This window comes from Sapajus apella, unplaced genomic scaffold (assembly GCF_009761245.1).
Source record: "Sapajus apella isolate SASKATOON/1434 unplaced genomic scaffold, GSC_monkey_1.0 scaffold62, whole genome shotgun sequence".
NCBI lineage: Eukaryota > Metazoa > Chordata > Mammalia > Primates > Cebidae > Sapajus > Sapajus apella.
In genome coordinates, this window is record NW_022437002.1 from 10,017,371 (window position 1) to 10,034,676 (window position 17,306).

The window sequence follows — 17,306 nt, forward strand, 5'->3', positions numbered from 1 at the left end:
AGCACAAAGTAGTGATGGGAAAAGATCTTAGAATGCCTTGGATGGAGTGGGGTCCATGGCCAAAGTTCATTACATTATGGTTTTCTTCCCTGTTCACTGGTTTCTGTACAATACCCTGCTCAGGCCTCACAATAAAACAGCTTTCAGGCCCAGCCTGATGGCTCACGCTTGCAATCTCAGCTCTTTGGGAGGCCGAGGCAGGAGGATCACTTGAGGTCAGGAGTTCAAGGCCAGCCCGGCTAACAGGGTGAAACCTGTCTCTACTAAAAAAAGAAAAAAATTAGCTGGGTGTGGCAGCAGGCGCCTGTAATCCCAGCTACTCAGGAGGCTGAGGCAGGAGAATCATATGAACCCGGGAGGTGGAGGTTGCAGTGGCAACAGAGAGATACATTGTCTCAAAAACAACAACAACAACAACAACAACAACAAAAAAACCAAAAAAAAAAACCAAAATAGCAGGTTTCATTCATTCATCACTTATGTAAACTCTATATGCATATTATCCCACTAAATTCTCCAAACAACTCTATGATCAGTGAACTGGCTTTGTTACCATACCAGAAAAAGGAGGCACAGAAATGTAAGTAGTTAGCCTAACTGAAACTAGTAAGAGGTAGAGCCAGGATTTGTGCCCAGGGGTCTGGTCCCACAGCCCCTGTTTTTCACTATTCTGCTCTCTACCTCCTTGGAGGCATGGACAGCTTCTGGAGGGACTGTGATGACAAGGGGAGAAGGCAGGTAACTCACACAGGCTGGAGGGGGCCTGGCCGTGGGCTAGGTCTGTCCATGAGCTGCTTGGGTCAGCTCTACCAGCTTCTGTGTGGAGGGAGCACTCCCTCCTCCCCAGGCCAGGCCAGCTCCAGGGAAGGCCCAAAGATGGGGACAATATCCCATTCCAAGCCACAGGAGCAGTGGGAATGCAAGGTCCAGGTCTGCTCCGGCTTTTGCTCTTGCTCAGAGCTGAATAATCTGGAGCCTTTGAAGAAGGATTTCTGAAAAGCCATCAGGAGTGAATCATTGACTTAGGGAGGCGATGAATCAACGGGGAGTTCATAAAACGGCAAATGAATCGGGTGTGAGAGCGACAGAGCCACTGCTATTCCCCAGAACCCTCCGGGGACAGAGAGCCGAGAGAAAAGAAATAAAAATAACACGGGGCCTTACGCCTGCCACAAACCCCAGGCAGCCCCTCCTTCCAAGTGGGAAGACAGAGTGGGGTAGAGGTACGGGACCCACTGGTGGGTGAAGTGGGGCCAGAGGGAGGCTCCTGGGGGCACTCCCAGCTCTCTGGGTCCAGGCCGTGGGTGTAATTAGCAAATGCCTTTTCACTTCTTTTCAGGAGCCCTCACAAGAAAGAACACTGATTTTGACGAACACCCAAAATAATGTGAGATCAGGCACCATGCATTATGCATGAGGTCTGATTTAACATGAACATTATTTCTTGTGTACGAGACCATATGCCTCCGTGCTGTCTCTGCAGCCTAATAATACCCAGACCCACCCTGGTCAGGCTCAGCAGGAGACACGTCCACTGGTGTGTGTGTGCTGAGGGGAGGGATTGGGGCAAAGCTCTCCTGGTACTTAGTGGTACTTAGGTCTTCTGAGGAGAGCCCACTCAGATGCCCTGGAGCAGGGTGGGTAGTGGGGGGTGGGTCATGCCCTTGGAGAAAGACGAGGGATCTGGGGGTGGGTGTAACCACGTGAATGTGCCACTGTGCATGTGTGTGTGTGTGTATGTGTGTGCATGTGTGTGACATCAGGAGCCCATGACTAGGTGATGCTGGGTTCATTGCATAGCAGTGTGGGGGCATACGCATAGCTGAGGTTTTACTGCATAAGAAGGACTACGGCAGGAAAGGATAGATCTAATTGCTGTGTGTGTTTGTATATATACACGCATATGTATGTGTGGGGGTGTGTGTTTAAAAAATAAGATCACACATACATACAAACACACAGCCTAACTTTAATTATCTGAAAGGAGCAGGAAGAGATCTGGGAGGAGCTGGGACAATGATGGACAGGGATGTGTTTGGAAAGCAGTTTAGGGGCAAGTGCTTGGAAATCCTGAGAGAAGGGGACCGGGTCAAATGTTGCAAAGAATGGCCGTGTGTGCTTAATCACATATTACATGTGCCAGGTACTCAGCAGCTCTGAAGAGCTCAACACCAAAGACCAGGAAGCTGGTCTCGGACCGCTCAAACTATGGTGTGGGTGTGACCACGGGTGTGTTAGCATGTGTGTGAGTGAGCAAGGTGGTGAGAGCCTGGATCGGGGTTTTAACTGACTGAGGGGAGGAGTGATGGGGATGGGGATGAGTGGGAGAGAGACAGAGGAGGTGGTATGTGATCGTGGGTTTCTGAGAGTGGCTGTGTGAATGGATGGGGTGGGAGATGAGAGGGAAGGGTCATGGATAAGCATGTGTGTGTGTGTGTGTGTGTGTGTGTGTGTGTGTGTGTGAGACAGAGAGAGAGAGACAGAGAGAGAGAGTGCAAGAGAGGCAGGCTTGCTTCCTCTGGAGACTAAAGTTGCCTCTGCTCTCTAACTGCCAGTCCCTCCTGGAGGAGCCCACTTGAAGCTTACTTTCTGGGGGCATCCTTAGCTTCAAGGTGGCTCTGGTGACTGCTGCCAGGTCCCAGTTCAGGGACCAATAGAGGGCAGTCCTCTCACATGGAGGCCTCAGAGGCAGCAAGGGGAGCCCTGAATGGCCAAACGCCATTTGAACTCCAGGGCCTTTAAATATGACAGGCAGGGACAAAACTGATGGCTCCTCCAGCTGCTTCTGGTCTCACTCTCCAAGTCAGAGGCCCTGAGTAGATCATCTCGGCTGAGCTTAGGAGAGAAACTAGGACAGGTGACCAACCTCCTCTCACTCCACCCCCTGTTTAGGTGGGTCCCCTTTTTGGAGCTGAAGCCCTGCTGGGGAAAGTTCCAGGGAGGGAGGCAGTCTGGCCCTGGGTGTGTCATTGGAGGCCCAGAGCCTCTCCAGGGCAGGCTGAGTTCTGAACAGCTCTACATGGGCATCTGCGATTGGGGGTCAGTTAGTCCTATGGATGTCCAGTCAAGTCCTAGGGTCAAGGGATGATTGCATGGGACCTAAGGCATGCAATATATAAACTAGTGCAACCTTCTGGGCAGTAGGAGGGGGAGAATATAAATGTCCTCCTGCCGGGTTTGCCTTGATGACCACAGGTGACAAGCATGACCACCTTCCTTCCGTTTGGTACTGGCCAGCCTCCATCCTGTAAATGCTCTTCCAGCTCAGCTCAAAGCATTAGCAATGCAGCCTTGGTTGTCTTTTTCCTCTCCTACCTCTGGGATCAGCTGTGGCTTTGCACACACAATGGCATACACACAAATTCTTACACCAACTTGCAGAAGTTCACATGGGGACAGGGAAGTTCTAACTGCCGTAATCTGTGGCCACATCATCATAAACAATAATTTTGTTCAAGTGAGAAGGGGAGGGAGATGGGATTAGAAAATTCTCAATATGCTAGGGAAAGCTTGGACTTCCTTGGAGGTCGATGCTAGGGTCACATACCTCTCCTGAACAAAAGGAAGTCTGACGTTCTCAGGCACAAGCAGGTAGATACACATACCCTTGGGACAGAGGCTGCATCAAGGCCACAGTGGGCTGTGCTTGTCCTAACTCTGTTCTATCCAGGGAAAAAGATTTCTCTTCCTATAAAGTGCTGAGGTTCCTGCTGTCTAGGGGCCTTCTGCGACCAAGGGGTTGGTCACTGGGTAGCTATCCCACGCTGGTGTCTCATTAAGCCAAATCCTTGCAAAGTAAAAGATTTTCTTCCATCCCTTTTCCCACTTTTTTTTTTTTTTCCATTTTTTTTGTTCTACTCCTCAGCTGCTGCTGGTTCTTGGGAGGTTGCTTTGTTTTGCTGTTTTTGAGTTGACTTGCTTAAATAATAAACCTACCCTCTTGTAGAGGATTAAGCAGACAATTAGGAAATCAATCAATCAATTGGTGTCAGCTGCAGGCAGAGGCCAGTGAAAGGCCCCATCTTCCTGGTGGCCCTTTGCAACCTCAAAACCTGCTGAGGCTCTGGGCCTCGCAGGCAGCGGGAGCTCTCAGCTTCATTTGCTTCCATTTCAGAGCCTTGAGGCTGGGACAAATCCAGGAATGGAGAAAAAAGGAGGGAGGAGGGAAGAGTGTGTGGCACCTTCAAAGTTTTGTACTTAGTGGAGCAGGAAATGAGAGGCCGAGGCAGGGTGGTCAGTGGCTCCTGGCTGTGCCATTGCCTGGCTGGCCTGTTCGTTCCCGCTTCCTCTTTAGGAAACACGGGAGGGCAGGCTACCTGGCCCACCAGTGTGGGGAACGGCTGGGACACAGGTGCCAATTACAGGGCTACTGGCTCACCTGGCTGGACTGAGGAGGAAAAGAAAAACGGAGCAAAGGAGTGAGAGGCTGGGGCTCTGGAAACTGAGGCAGCATTTGTGCTTGCAGAGACAATCCCCTCCAAGAGTGAGGGCCGAGCACAGAAAGTCACCAGAAACTCCCAGTATGGCACAGTCATCCTGAGGCCCCAGCCCGTGAGAGAGCACCAACTTGGGGCCCTGTGGACACCTCTCTGGACACCCCTGACGCCGTCGGCTGGAGGCCAGGCCTCTCACAGGCCTGGACATGGGCAGCTTCCTTTCAGGAGGGGCCCCACATATCCCTTCACTAGGGACAACTTTCTCCCCAGCTAAGAGATTATGCCTTCAAGCTTTGGCTTCACAAAGAGGGAGAGAAATTGCATGTGGCTTCTCCTGAAAGGGGAAAAGAACCTCGTTTACGGAGGGAGCAGGAAGAGCTCTTTTATTAGTGTTTTTAAGAACAGTTGTTTTAAAGGAGAAAATAAGATTGTGACTGGAACACAGGTAGTGTGGGGTTCTGCTCCTGGAGCCAGATCTGCCCCCAGACACCCTGACTCGCTCCAGAAGACAGCATCTGAGAATGTCTATGCTCTCGGCTGCACTCCCTACAGCAGTCTTGGGTACCCACGCTTGGAGAGGAGACATCAGGTCTTTCTGGTGGCACAGTTGCCCATGCCTCCACTTCTCCCCAAGAGAAAGCTGGGGCAGTGGTTTTTGCAGAGAAGTAGGACTGGCTTTGCCCAAGCAAATTGGCAGGGCTCCCTCCCCAGGCTGACCCAGCTCATACAGGACCACAAAACCGACCTCTATCTAAGCTGTTGGAACTTCCAGTGGATCCAGGGAGGCTTGTGCACCATTTGTTTTTGAGTGGAGAGCCTGCTGGAGAGTAGGATGGTGGGGCCTGACCAGGCTGCCAGGTGCCCTAGGACCCGGAATGGTGAACTTGGCCCAGACCCCTCATATAGAGTGCAAGGTGAAATGAAAGTTGGGGGTTGAGGTGTCAGGTGGGGAATTATAGATTCTAGGCTGGTGACCCAGGCCGAGGTGGGCTTCTTTCTTGGCCGAGAAGAGCAGTCGAGTTGTGCATGAGCGATGGCTGACCCGAATTCCATGTGGTGTCTTTGGCTCACTGTCCCAGGCCCTGGTTTGGTCTAGGAGAGTCTGTCTACAGCAGGGGGACATGAAGTGGCTTCATCTTCCCTAAACTGATGGGCATGAGGCAGGGGCCCAACTGTTGCCCACGGCCTGATATCCATCTAGGTCTGCACAGTCATCTTCCTCCAAGATCTCTCTTAGTGAGATCAGAACTTTAGGGAGGTGAAGCAGGGTATGCCATCACTTCACCCCCAAACCCACCAAGCCCTAGCAGTAAAGAGGACAGGACACAGCCCTGGGGTACATGTTTATGTGAGTAATAAAATATTTACTATAACATAAATATAAAGGGAACTTCCCAGTCTACATTATTATTTTTGTTTTTTGCAATAAAGATACAAAGAGAATGCACCGAAACATTGTTTCAAAAATAATAAAAATAAAATAACAAAATTTAAATTCAAACCTTAACAAACAGAAAAAGAAATGGAGAAAGGGGAAGCTCCAAACACATCCAGAAAATAAATAGAGATGGGTCAGAAATTCGGAAATCATATTAAAATATCTTTTTCGGATTAGTCAGTGTACAAAATCCTTTAGGGTAGGAAGGAAGGGTAGCCCGGAAAACCAAAAATAAAAACCAAGCACAAAATGTTTCTTCTCCCCGCCAGTGTGTACATATCTCACATATTTACATGGTTCCCACCTCACCAAAGTTGGGGAATTTTTCTCCCAGCCTCCCCTGGCATCCCGCATCCCGGCGGGCTGGAAAGGGAGCAGAGGGAAGCTGCAGGGAATCAGGCGGAGGGTTCTCAGGGAACGGCTTATTTCTACAGCTGGTTAAAAAAAAAATCTCTCCAACTTTTCCAAGTTTCGTTTGGTGTGGCCAGGAGGGCAGGGCCCCGCGGGGAGCAGGGGCCCCTGCCGTGCGGCGGTCGGTCTGCAGCAGGGCAGAAGTCCCTTCCCATCTGGGTGTGTGGGAGCGCAGACCCCTCCCGCGTGACCGGGAACCAAGCCGGGGCTCGGATGAAACGAAACGAAAAATGAACACTCGAAATTTTTTTTGTTAGTTTTTTTTTTTTCTTTTTTTTTTTTTTCTTTTTTTTGAGGGGAGGGTAGGCAAAGATAAAGGGAAAAATAAATTAGGCTAGATTAAAGCTTTGGCTATTTCCTGCTTTTATACACAGACGCGGCTCTCGCGACCTCCCCTCCGGGGCCCCGATAAATACAGTATACAGCGATTTAAATTAAGGGCGCGGGCGGAGTTAGAAGGACCCCAGGAGCCGAGAGGCTCCACGAATAAATAAAAACCGTAAAAAACCAAGCCCGGAGAAAGGGGAAAAGGGGGTGGGGCGCATCCTTATAGGAGAGAAGAGGCTTCTAGCGAATAAAGTGACAGCCCCCCCCACCCTGGACCCGCAGGCTCAGGAGTCCACGCCGGGAGAGGGGATGGAGAACTCTCCTCGCTTCGTCCTCTCTCCCGGGGAATCCCTAACCCCGCACCGCGTTACCTGTCGCTTTGGGGAGGCCGCTGCCGGGATCCGGCCCCGAACAGCCCGGGGGGCAGGGGCGGGGGTCGTCGAGGGGATGGGGGCAGAGAGCAGGCGACGGGCAGGATGCCCGGGGTGAGTTGGCGAGTTCCGGATCTTCGCTCCTCTCTCCCGGGGCTCGGGCGACGCAGCCTACTGGCCGTCTTCGCCGCTCACCAGAGAGGGTCGTCCGGGTGTTTGGTTTTGTTCGAAAGTTTCTGGGCTTTTTTTTTTTTTTTTTTGTAAAATCCAAAGCAACCGAACAAAAAGAGTCCAGGCCGCGCGGGCGGGCTGCGCGCCCGCGCCCTGCAGCGCGCCGGCGGGGGTCCGGCCCGCGGGGTCACTGCACAGAGCCGGGCAGTGTGTGATGGTGGTGGTGATGCAGCGCCGCCGGCGGGGGCGGCGGGGGCGCCGAGGGTGGCGATGCGCCGCCCCCGCTGGGCCCTAGCTCCCCAGGCGCGTAAACATCGTCCATGGGCGGGTGGCCCGCGCCGGCCGCAGGGGTCATGCGCTTCTCCTTCTGCCGCCGGTTGCAGAACCAGACGCGCACCACCTCCTTCTCCAGCTGTAGGCTGTCGGCCAAGCCGGTGATCTCGTGCGCCGAGGGCTTGGGGCACTTGAGAAAGTGGCTCTCGAGCGCGCCTTTGACCCCTACCTCGATGGACGTGCGCTTCTTGCGCTTGCGGCCCTGCGCCGCGATCTTGTCCAGGTTGGTGGGGCTGCCGCTGGACGAGTCGGTCTCCTCCAGCCACTTGTTGAGCAGCGGCTTGAGCTTGCACATGTTCTTGAAGCTCAGCTGCAGGGCCTCGAAGCGGCAGATGGTGGTCTGCGAGAACACGTTACCGTAGAGCGTGCCCAGCGCCAGCCCCACATCGGCCTGCGTGAAGCCCAGCTTGATGCGCCGCTGCTTGAACTGCTTGGCGAACTGCTCCAGGTCGTCCGAGCTTGGCGCATCCTCGTCCGAGTGCTCGCCCACCGACGAGCCGCCGCCGCCCGCGCCCGGGTGCAGGTGTGCCGCCGCCGCGTGCAGGCCGCCCGCGTGTGCATGTCCGTGTGCGTGTCCGTGGGCGCCCAGATGAGGCGGCGGCGACGGCTCCAGCTGCGCCTCGTGGCCGTCCTCGTGCAGCGCGTGGTGCAGGCCCGGCCCCGCGCCGCCACCGCCCGCCGCCAGCATCCCGGCCAGGCCGCCGCCACCGCCCCCCGGGTAGGCCGCCTGCGCGTACAGCCCGAGCGGCTGAGGCTGGTGGCCCCCACCGGCCCCGGGCGACGGCGACATGGCTGGGCCCAAGTGGTGCGCCGTGCTGCCCTGCGCCCATGCCGCGCCCGCGTGGGCCGCCCCCTGGTGCACCAGGCGCGCGTGGAAACCTCCGCCGCCGCCGCTGTCGTCGGCTCGGCCGGTGCCGCCGCCGCCTGCCTTGCCGTGTTCTAGGTGCGGGCCGCCGGCCCAGTCGCCGCCGCCGCCTCCTCCGGTGGGTAGCCACTGGGGGTGCGCTAGGCCCACGGGGTGGCCCGCGCCCGCGCCCAGCCACTCGTGGTGCATCAGCTTCTGCACTTCGCGGTACGCGGCCCCTGCGTGCAGTCGCTCGGCGGCCGCCGCCGCCGCCGCTGCCGCCGCAGCGTCCGGGTGCATCAGCGGCCCGGTGCCCCCGGCTCCGCCACCGGGGCCCCGCGGCAGGTACTGCGCGGTGGTGGCCATGCCGCCCCGCGCCCTGCGCCGCGCCGCCGCCGCCGCCGCTCCGCTCCGTCTGCGGGCCCCGCCGCCTCGCTCCGCCGGCTTAAAGACCCGACCCGCTTGGCGCTCTGGAGCCCCACCCCGCCCGCCGCCCATTGGCTGCCCGCGGAGCCGCCTCCCGCCCCCCGGCCCCGGCCCCCGCCCCCCGCTCCCTCCCGCAGCCCGGCCCGGCCGCCCAGAGCTCTCCATTGGGCGTCGCTCCCGGGGTCCCGCGCGCCGGCCGTGCTGATTGGCCGCTGGGGCTTCATTCACGGCCCCCCTACAGTCCGCGTACACACTCACGCCCCGGGGGCGCGGCCGCCACGTGGGGAGTGGCGCGGGGGTGGCCCTGGGACCGCACCCCCTCTCGTCCTGGCTGTGTGGGCCCAGCTTTCCCCCAGCGCTGGAGACTCCGAGCCCGGCCGGTCCCACATTCCACGCGAGTTGAATTCCCGCCCGCATCCCGCCCGGGCAGCCGGGATTGCGGGCTCCGGGAGGCGCTCGGGCTCCGAGAAGCGGCTCAGCCCCACGCCCCTCCCTCCGCAGTACCGCTGCCGGCGGACCAGGATTCCCGCGGGTCCTGGCGGCTGCGAGCGGGAGGCGGCGCGGATTCCCGGCTCGGTTCTGGCGCGACTGCTCACCGCGCCCGCCCGCCCGCCTCTCCTCCCGCGGCTGCCAGCGTGCACCGGGCGCTCCTCGGCGCGTCTGCCCGGTCTTTCCTTCTCCTCCCTGTAGTCCCAGCGTCGCAACTCCGCCAACCTCAGCTGCCCTGAGAGCGCGTCCGGCGCGGCCGGAGTCGGACGGACTCGGGCTTCACGCCTCGCGGCGGCATCCCTTCTCCCCGGCACTGCGGCCCAGGTGAGTACCGCGCGGGCGGCTGGGGCTGGAGCGGCGGGCGGCAGCGGTTCTACAGTCCTACGCGAGCCCCCGGTACCCGGCCCCGCTCCGAGGTTCCGGAAGGAGAAGACCTCGAGGTGGAGACTGTGGCTCCGGGGAAAACGCTGCTGGCGAGGGCGCTAGTGAGGGGTGGACATTGGGCCCAGGGGTATCCGACTTGCTCCGTTGCAGCCTTCTCGCTCCTCCCAGCTTGAACGGCTCATCGGCTGTGGTCATGGTGGGGCCACCCCCGGGAGAGGAGAGAAGAAGTTTGGACTCAGGGAAGGACCGCGGGCACTCCAGAAATCCGGCGTGCAGGCCGGGAGCTGTCCAGCCTCGCCAGGAGCCCCGGGCTGGAGTTTCCCCGGACTTGCCTGGAGCTTCTGAAAAGGGAATTGAGATGAAGGAGACCTTGTTGGAAAGGTGGGCAGTGGAATTCAGCTACCTCCTCACGCCCCAGCCCTTGAGGACCCCCTGAAGGATCTTGAGTGGAGCTGGACCTCACTGCAGTTCCTCTGTGCCTCCTTACCCGACCTTGGGCCCCAGGCTGAGGGGACTGAGCTGTGTGTTCTCTCCTCTACCCTACACCGAGGCTTGGGTCCCAGGGAGTCTTCAGCTGCCAGTCTTCCCACTTTTGTCTCCTGGATCTTGCCTCAAGTGGATTTATAGCTTACAGGGCCCCGGGGTCCCAGATCACAGAACTGAGCTGGGGGCCCAGCCAGGGGCCCACTGAGCAAGTCAGGTCTGTGGAATAAAGCCTCAGTGTGCGAAAAAAGGTACTGGGGGCTCAGGTGGCAGATGGCATTGGAACGATCCAGGGTGGCTGGGACAGAGTTGACAGTGACAGGGGTCACCCTGGGCAGTGACTTTGATCATGTGGGCCCTGAATGGCCTAGGACCGAACAGGGAAGGAGTGGGACAGAGCAGGGCCCTTGTCTGGCCATTGGTCACTGTCCTGAGCAGGCTCCATGGTCCCACCCTACCTGTAAGAGCTGTGATGGAGTTCTGTGTCTGAATCCAGCTAGAGATACTGGGCTTTCCTGGACTCTGGCCCAGGAAATGGTCACCTTGAGACAACCCAGGCCCTTCACCTTCCTGCCCCCTTTCCCAGGCCCAGGAGATAGGAGGTAGGCTGGGAATCCTGCAGTGAAGTCCCCTCTCATGCCAGCTCTAACCAGGCCTGTGTGATATTGAAGCTTGGGCTTTCAATCTGGAGCTGCCGTCATCTTCCTGGGCAGGAGTAACTCTGATCCACTCTTCCTAGCTCTGGGTTTTCCTTCCTGTAAGTTGGGAATAACAGTAATATAAGCAGCCCAGCTGTCTCACCAAGGTAGGTCAGATAGTGGTGTGAGGCAATGGGGGTGTAAAGCTCTCAGATGGGTGCTTACTCTGGTTGTTTCTGTTGTTGCTATTCAGTGAGGGGGCAAGGCATTCCCCTCTCCAACTAAATCTCAGTTTCTTCACCTATAGCATGGGATTGCAGAGGTTTGGACCAGTTGACCTCTCTGGCATTTCTCACTCTCATGGTCAGTGATTCTGTAATCTGTCTCAGTTCCTGTTGGAGGAGGGGAAATGTCTGGACAGTGGACAGAGGTTTCAATGTCCAGCCTTTGGAATTGCCACTGAGGCTGGAAGAACAATGACCAACAGGCACCGTGTTTTTTTTTTTTTTTTTTTTTAATTATACTTCAAGTTCTGGGATACATGTGCAGAATGTGCAGGTTTGTTACATAGGTATGCATACAGGCACGGTGTTTTAACAAGTACTTTAACATCTATGATTTTACTGTACCTCTCAGCCCTGTGAGAGAGCACTGAGATTATCTTCATTGCCTAGATAAGGGACCCAAGATTTGTCCAATGGCACAGGACCTGTGAGTTTCCACTCACCATTCTCCCCATTACCATGGGATGGGGGCCTGTGGAGGCAGCAGCTTTGGCTGGCACAGCAAAGAGAGCCGACAGCCCTGTTTTTAGTAGGTCTCAAGGGCAGGCCAGGGCCTGCCAGGGCTCCTGAATCCATCTTCCCAGGTCTGTGCTGAATTGAGGGGCATTGGCAGCAAAGCAGTAGCCAGGCTTCTAGATTATCAGCTTGTCACCCAGCAAATCAAAGTCCCAGTCCCATCACACCCTTTAGCAGCCCTGTGACTGTGTGAGCTACATTGCCTCTTGGAGCTTAAGTTTGTGCATCTTACAGTGAGAACAATGCTGCCTGCTTCTCGGGGCTGCTCTGAGGCTCCACAAATGAAATAAGGCATCCAATTTAGGTGCCCTTTAAATGTTAGATGCTGCCCTGGGGTGGGAAGCAGTTTGAAGTAGGGAAGATAAAATTCCTTTCTCTGCTTTGGAAATTTTAGACCTTCTAAAAGGATATGGGTTTGGTCTTGAGTCAGAATTTTCTTGTATTAGAGTTAAGATTCCCCCCTGAAGTCTTGACATTCTTCTCAAGATTCTGTTTGGGACACTAGGGCCAAGATATGGCCACTGGCAGAAACACCTGCAGCTGAGCAGCCCCTTCCTCCTGGAGCACCACCTTCTCAGGCCCTCACCCTCAGACCCACAACACATAGGCAGGTATACACACAGAGGTCAGACACCCACCTGATCCATGTAGACACAGAGTGGTGTGGACATGAGAACAGGTGTGCACACACACACACACACACACACACAGATACAACCATGCAATTTAGCACAGGACCGAACATACAGATTCACAATAGGAACACACAGACTCACACCATTAGGTGGAATATTCATAGTCACACAAAGCAACACCCAGTGGTAAATACAGGCATGTGTCTAAACAGGGAGATACACAGAACCCACACATAGGCTGAAATAGGCTCAAGTAGGCACTGCTTTGCTGACACAGAGATACACGAAACCTACAGGCTCTTGGGGCCACAAACAAGAAGACTCTTAGCTGGCATGCCAAGTCACACACATAGGCACACCGTCATATTCACATACATGAGCACACGGAGCCAGCCATGCACACCCTCTCACCCAGATGCACAGATACAAAGAGGCTCGCCCCACACATCACAGAGACACACAGACATATCCACCCACACCCTGTAAGAAATACAGCTCCGCGCAGGGGATCGGAAAGCAGAGGAAGGGGCTGTGTCCAATCCAGAGTTTGGTCTGCGTGGTTTGATTGTGGCGCTAGTCCCAGGGAAACAGGGAAGGCTTTTCTTTTCATATTTTTTCCCACTCTCCTTGTCTGTGGAGGGCAGCTCCGAGCCAGGCCGCCGCCAGTTTCAGAGGCTCCCGGGCCTCCCTCCCCAGCGGGGCCTCTGCCCAGCCCGCCCCCAGGCAGGATCTGCTTGGGCTTTCCCAGAGCACAGAGGCCTCCTCCAGGCTCTGGAGTGTGACCGAGCGCCTGCTCATTTGACACAGGTCACCGAGCCTCCAGCAGATGGGGCCCTCACTGTGGGGGGTCTCTGAGCCGGGGGCTGTGGGGGGCTGGGAGTGGGAGGGAGGCTCTGCAGGGATGAAGGGCAGGCTACACAATCTCCAGCTTCTTATACTCTTTCTGCAAAGCTCTGGGTTACAGATGTGGGCCCTAGAATACAACTATACTCACGAGGCAGTCGCCATCAGCACCCTGGCGGCCACGTATGCAGGGCAGTATTCCAGACACACATCCCAGATGACAGGGGGGCTAACAATGGCACAACGAGCACAGCTTTGGGAAGGAGAAAGAGGAACAGCCTTGCTCCGCATCTCCTGCAGGCAGCTTTCCCCCTTTGGTTTATGAGCCTCTGAGCTCTCTTCTGCGAATAGATCAGTTGCTGAGGAGTCCAGGACGGGCTGAGAGCAGGTGCAGTTTCAGACCTCAGGCCTTTTCAGTGCTGGGGGAAGGCAGGCTCCAGTATGTTCCACGTGGATTCCTCACAAGTCAGGAATGCAGAGAAGAAGAAAAGAAGAGAGATGGGGCCCATGGGAAGTGCTGCCGGATGGGCTGTGTGTCTCAGGGTGCCTCCTGCATGTATGGGATTTGAGACGCTGAGGCTGGCTGGACCGGCGCAGCACTCATGGGCCACTTCCTTTCCCTCCTGCCAGTCTCCTTATGCCCTGGATCTTGCCTTTTCAGAGTGATCTGGCTTGGCAGTCAAGGGTCCTGGGTTCCATCTTGGCCCTGACTCAGGGCTCCTATTGGGCCAGTGTCAGCCTCCTAACTTCTGTGACCCTCTGTATCCTCATTTGAGAGCTGGGCAATATGGTCTCTGTTGGCTGCTTGAGAAGATGGGGGTGGGATCACTGCTTGAAGGAAACTTGGAAAGGGAAAGTGTGGTTTGATTTTCCTCTCTGGCCGGCCATCTGGGGTGAGTAAGAGGCTGCGTGAGCAGGAGTGGAACCTGCCTGCTCCCCTAACCAGTTCTTGCTAAAGAGTGTGAGGAGGGACCACGCCCACTGGGGCTTGCTGCCCGCTCATTCTGAGCTGGAATGTGGTTTTGACTGGAAGAGTCTGGCAGGGTCCTGGCTGTCATAAATCCCTAGTCTTAGGAGGGCGCCAGGGTCACTACCTTGGCGAGGGTAGGTGCTGGCTAGACAGATTCATAGTGCTTGCCATCATCCTAAAGCTCTCCCCACATAGAATGAGCTCAACCTTCTGAGCCCTCAAAGCCCCTTCCTCTTTCCCTCTAATCTCAGCCCCTGCAGGTGTCCAATTCTTCTGTCCTTCCTGTGATCTTAGAGCCCAAGGCAGAGGAGAGGATTAGTATCAGGGCTGTTGCTGCCTTTGGCAGAAGAGAAAGGAGCGATCTAACTTATTTAAGTCTTAGGTCTTGGTGAAGGGAAGGAGGGACGGAAGCTGAAGTATCTCTTTGAGATGAATCTTCCCTTGTATTTTCCTTTTCTGCCTCAGCCTCTAAGCTTATGGGTGTGGGTAGGGGTCCTCCCAGTATGTCAGTAGAATATTCAAATTAGGGGTGGTCAATTGCTCTTGAAATTTACTTTCATTTTTAGCAGAATGTCAGCCTTTGAGCTGGTGTTAATGCCCGCAATCCGGTTATGCAGAACACGCTCTCTGCAAATCGGTAAATCATTAGCAGGGATTAATCACTCTGAAAGGCTGGGGCTACGCTTCAGTCTCTTTCTTTCTTTTTTTTAAACATACTTTTTATCTGGGTGGCTGCAAAATTCACCACCACAGGGTAGGGTGGGGGCAGAGAATGATAATTTAAGTCTTCGTCACCATCATTAGAAGAGTGAGATGCCTTTCTGAGTCTGGGTTGACTTTGTTGTCCAATTGAAGGGTGGTACTAAGGCAGTTTGGGTGGGGTGGGAGGAAGGGAGGGCCGTTTCCTTGAGATTATGGGTGTTATGATGTTTATAATAGTGTGTAGGTGGCTTGGTGTGCTTGTATATATGCGGACTTTATGTTAGCATGCTTGCATGAATTCGTGTGTTTCCATTTTATAGATGCCCATAAGTATTCATGTGCTTGTGTTAGGGTGCTTTTGCTTGGTTTGTATTAGTGTCAGACACTTGGTTTGTGATTGTGTCAGTAATTGCATTTGAGAGTATGTTTTTGGGATACTGTTTTATTGTGTGTGTGAGTACATCCCCTCTGGTGGGAGACCACATCTCACCCTCAGCCTCAGGGTAGCTCCCTAGAGGAAGAAGGTAGAAAGGAGGGAAGTCCCAACCAGCACCTGCTGGGGGTGTGTGTGGCTCAAGGTTGATTTACATATTCATGAGCTAGCTTGGGGAACTGTTGGCTTGGGGAACTCTCCTCTTGAAGAGACTCAGTCTGAGCCCAAGTGGGAGACCTCTCAGGGCAGATGGAGGAGGTCAGGCTCTCACTGTTAACACCTTTTACTCCCCAGTCCCAAGTATAATAGCTGCCTCCTCCACCCCATGGCTCAGGAACCTCCAACACCCACAGTTCCTGAAACTTGACCTCTGCATAGCCACAGGACACATAACTCTAGCTTCCAATAGGGACAAGAGCGATTTGGCTGCTCCTATCAGGAAGCTGTCAGGTCTTGGACGCTCCTGTGAGGGATCTTGGGGAAGGAAGTTATTCCAGCCAGGGTCAAGCTGATAAATGGGACCATCTCCCCATTCTCTGTTCACATTGGATCAGCCTCCTTGGTCCTCTCTTTCTCCCTAGCTTAATGCAGCCCAGCTTTGGAGTAGTAATTACCTTCACATGACCCAGTAATCATATTCCCTGGGTGTTGAGCAGAGCATGTGTGTATAGGGATGAGGTCACAGGACTTTCCTTTCCCCTCTAGTCACAGAGTGGGAGGTTTGAGGTGGGATTTAATGGGCCCGGTCCTTACATTAACCCACATTTTCTTCTAACCTACCGCATCTCCCTCTCCCAATATAGAGTCAGCTTGGCTAGCCTGGGCATCACTGTCCACTACTCCCCAGATGGCCCAGGTACCCTGTACATCTGTACATGTGCCTCATTCATCATCCCACTGTATGTCTCTCCCTCCCCTCCATGTAGTAGTCTAGCCTGGAGTCGGGGGAAGAACAGAATGATACAACTACTTACTTGGCTTTTGCAAGGTGGGAAGGTCTTGGGAGAGTTGGCTGGGCTCATTGCTGACCTTTCTCAGCTTTCCTGGGGGTAGCAGGTAGAGGGTGGAAGTGGTAAAGGAGGATTTAGGAATTATATTTTCCCAGGGACCTCTCAGCATCTTTATATATCTCTGGTGGCAGACATCTGTCTGAGCTTAAGGTAGCATCTGCCTAGGCTGGAGACAACATCTGTTTGAGGCTGGGACACCTGGCTGAGCCCAGCACATTATCTGGCCCCGGGACAGCTTCTGTCTGGGCTCAGGACATGTGTTTGAACCTGGCACAACATCTGTCTGGGCTTGGTACATCATCCTCCTGGCCTGGGGGCAATGTCTGTTTGAGCCCTGGATGTGTGTTTAACCTGGGGACGACTGCTGGGCCTGTAACAATACCTGCCTGAGCCCAGGGATGCACTTGTCATCACAGATAAAATCACTCCTGAGTCTCAACTTTGGTTTGTGGCTGAACAGAGTGTGTGCAGGGCTCATGTCCCTGTTCTCCTTTCTACTGGGGAAAGGGATTGTAGGTGGAATGCCTCAGTTTACCTTCCATTGTAGGCCCAGTGGCCTGGTTGCCCTGGGTACCTCGAGCACTGGCCAAAGCCTACACCCCAGTGGCTCTGGGAAACCAAAGTCAAAAGAACACATGAGGGGATTGATAGGTTCTAAAACCTGGTGACTGGTCTAGGGTGATTCTCCCTCCCTCCAATCCCTCATCCAGATACTTGAGTCAGGTCACAGTGTTCCCACTAAGACACAACTTGGACATGTCATTTGGCACTTGGCTCCCGAGAACCCTTCTATTGTTCCCTGTTATATACATCATCAGGACCAAAGTCCCTGGTAATCCTACCTCTGCCGACCCTCTGAATCCAGCCACGCTGATCTCTGTTCCTGCAGACACACCGGGCCCTTCTAAGACCCCTCATCTCCGCCCAGATGGTTCTCTGTCCTTGGAACGTCCACTGTCTCTGCTTTACATCCTTCAAATCCCAGCACAAGCTTCAGCAGCCCTGGGAAGTTTTTCCCTCTAGACTAAGCCACAGCCTCTGTCCTGCTTCTGCAGTCTATTTGTGCATTAGCCTGTACAGGCCTGTACTGTCATTAATTCTTCGTGTGTCTGCCTCTCCCACGGGGCTGTGATCTCTGGGGCTCTGGGTCTGGATCTGCTTC

The 17,306-nt window shown here is 55.0% G+C and overlaps 1 protein-coding gene across 1 annotated transcript; it reads right to left on the reverse strand.

Annotated features, from left to right (window-relative positions):
• Positions 1–4,804: 4,804 nt before the first annotated feature.
• POU3F1 (POU class 3 homeobox 1) lies at positions 4,805–8,744 on the reverse strand. Its single transcript, XM_032247030.1, has one exon. The coding sequence runs from the start codon at positions 8,695–8,697 to the stop codon at positions 7,342–7,344; it is 1,356 nt and encodes a 451-aa protein (XP_032102921.1). The 5' UTR covers positions 8,698–8,744; the 3' UTR covers positions 4,805–7,341.
• Positions 8,745–17,306: the final 8,562 nt, after the last annotated feature.

What these genes read in the sequence shown, in the direction of transcription:
- POU3F1 (XM_032247030.1), bottom strand. Translation starts at nt 8,697, where the DNA reads ATGGCCACCACCGCGCAGTACCTGCCGCGGGGCCCCGGTGGCGGAGCC.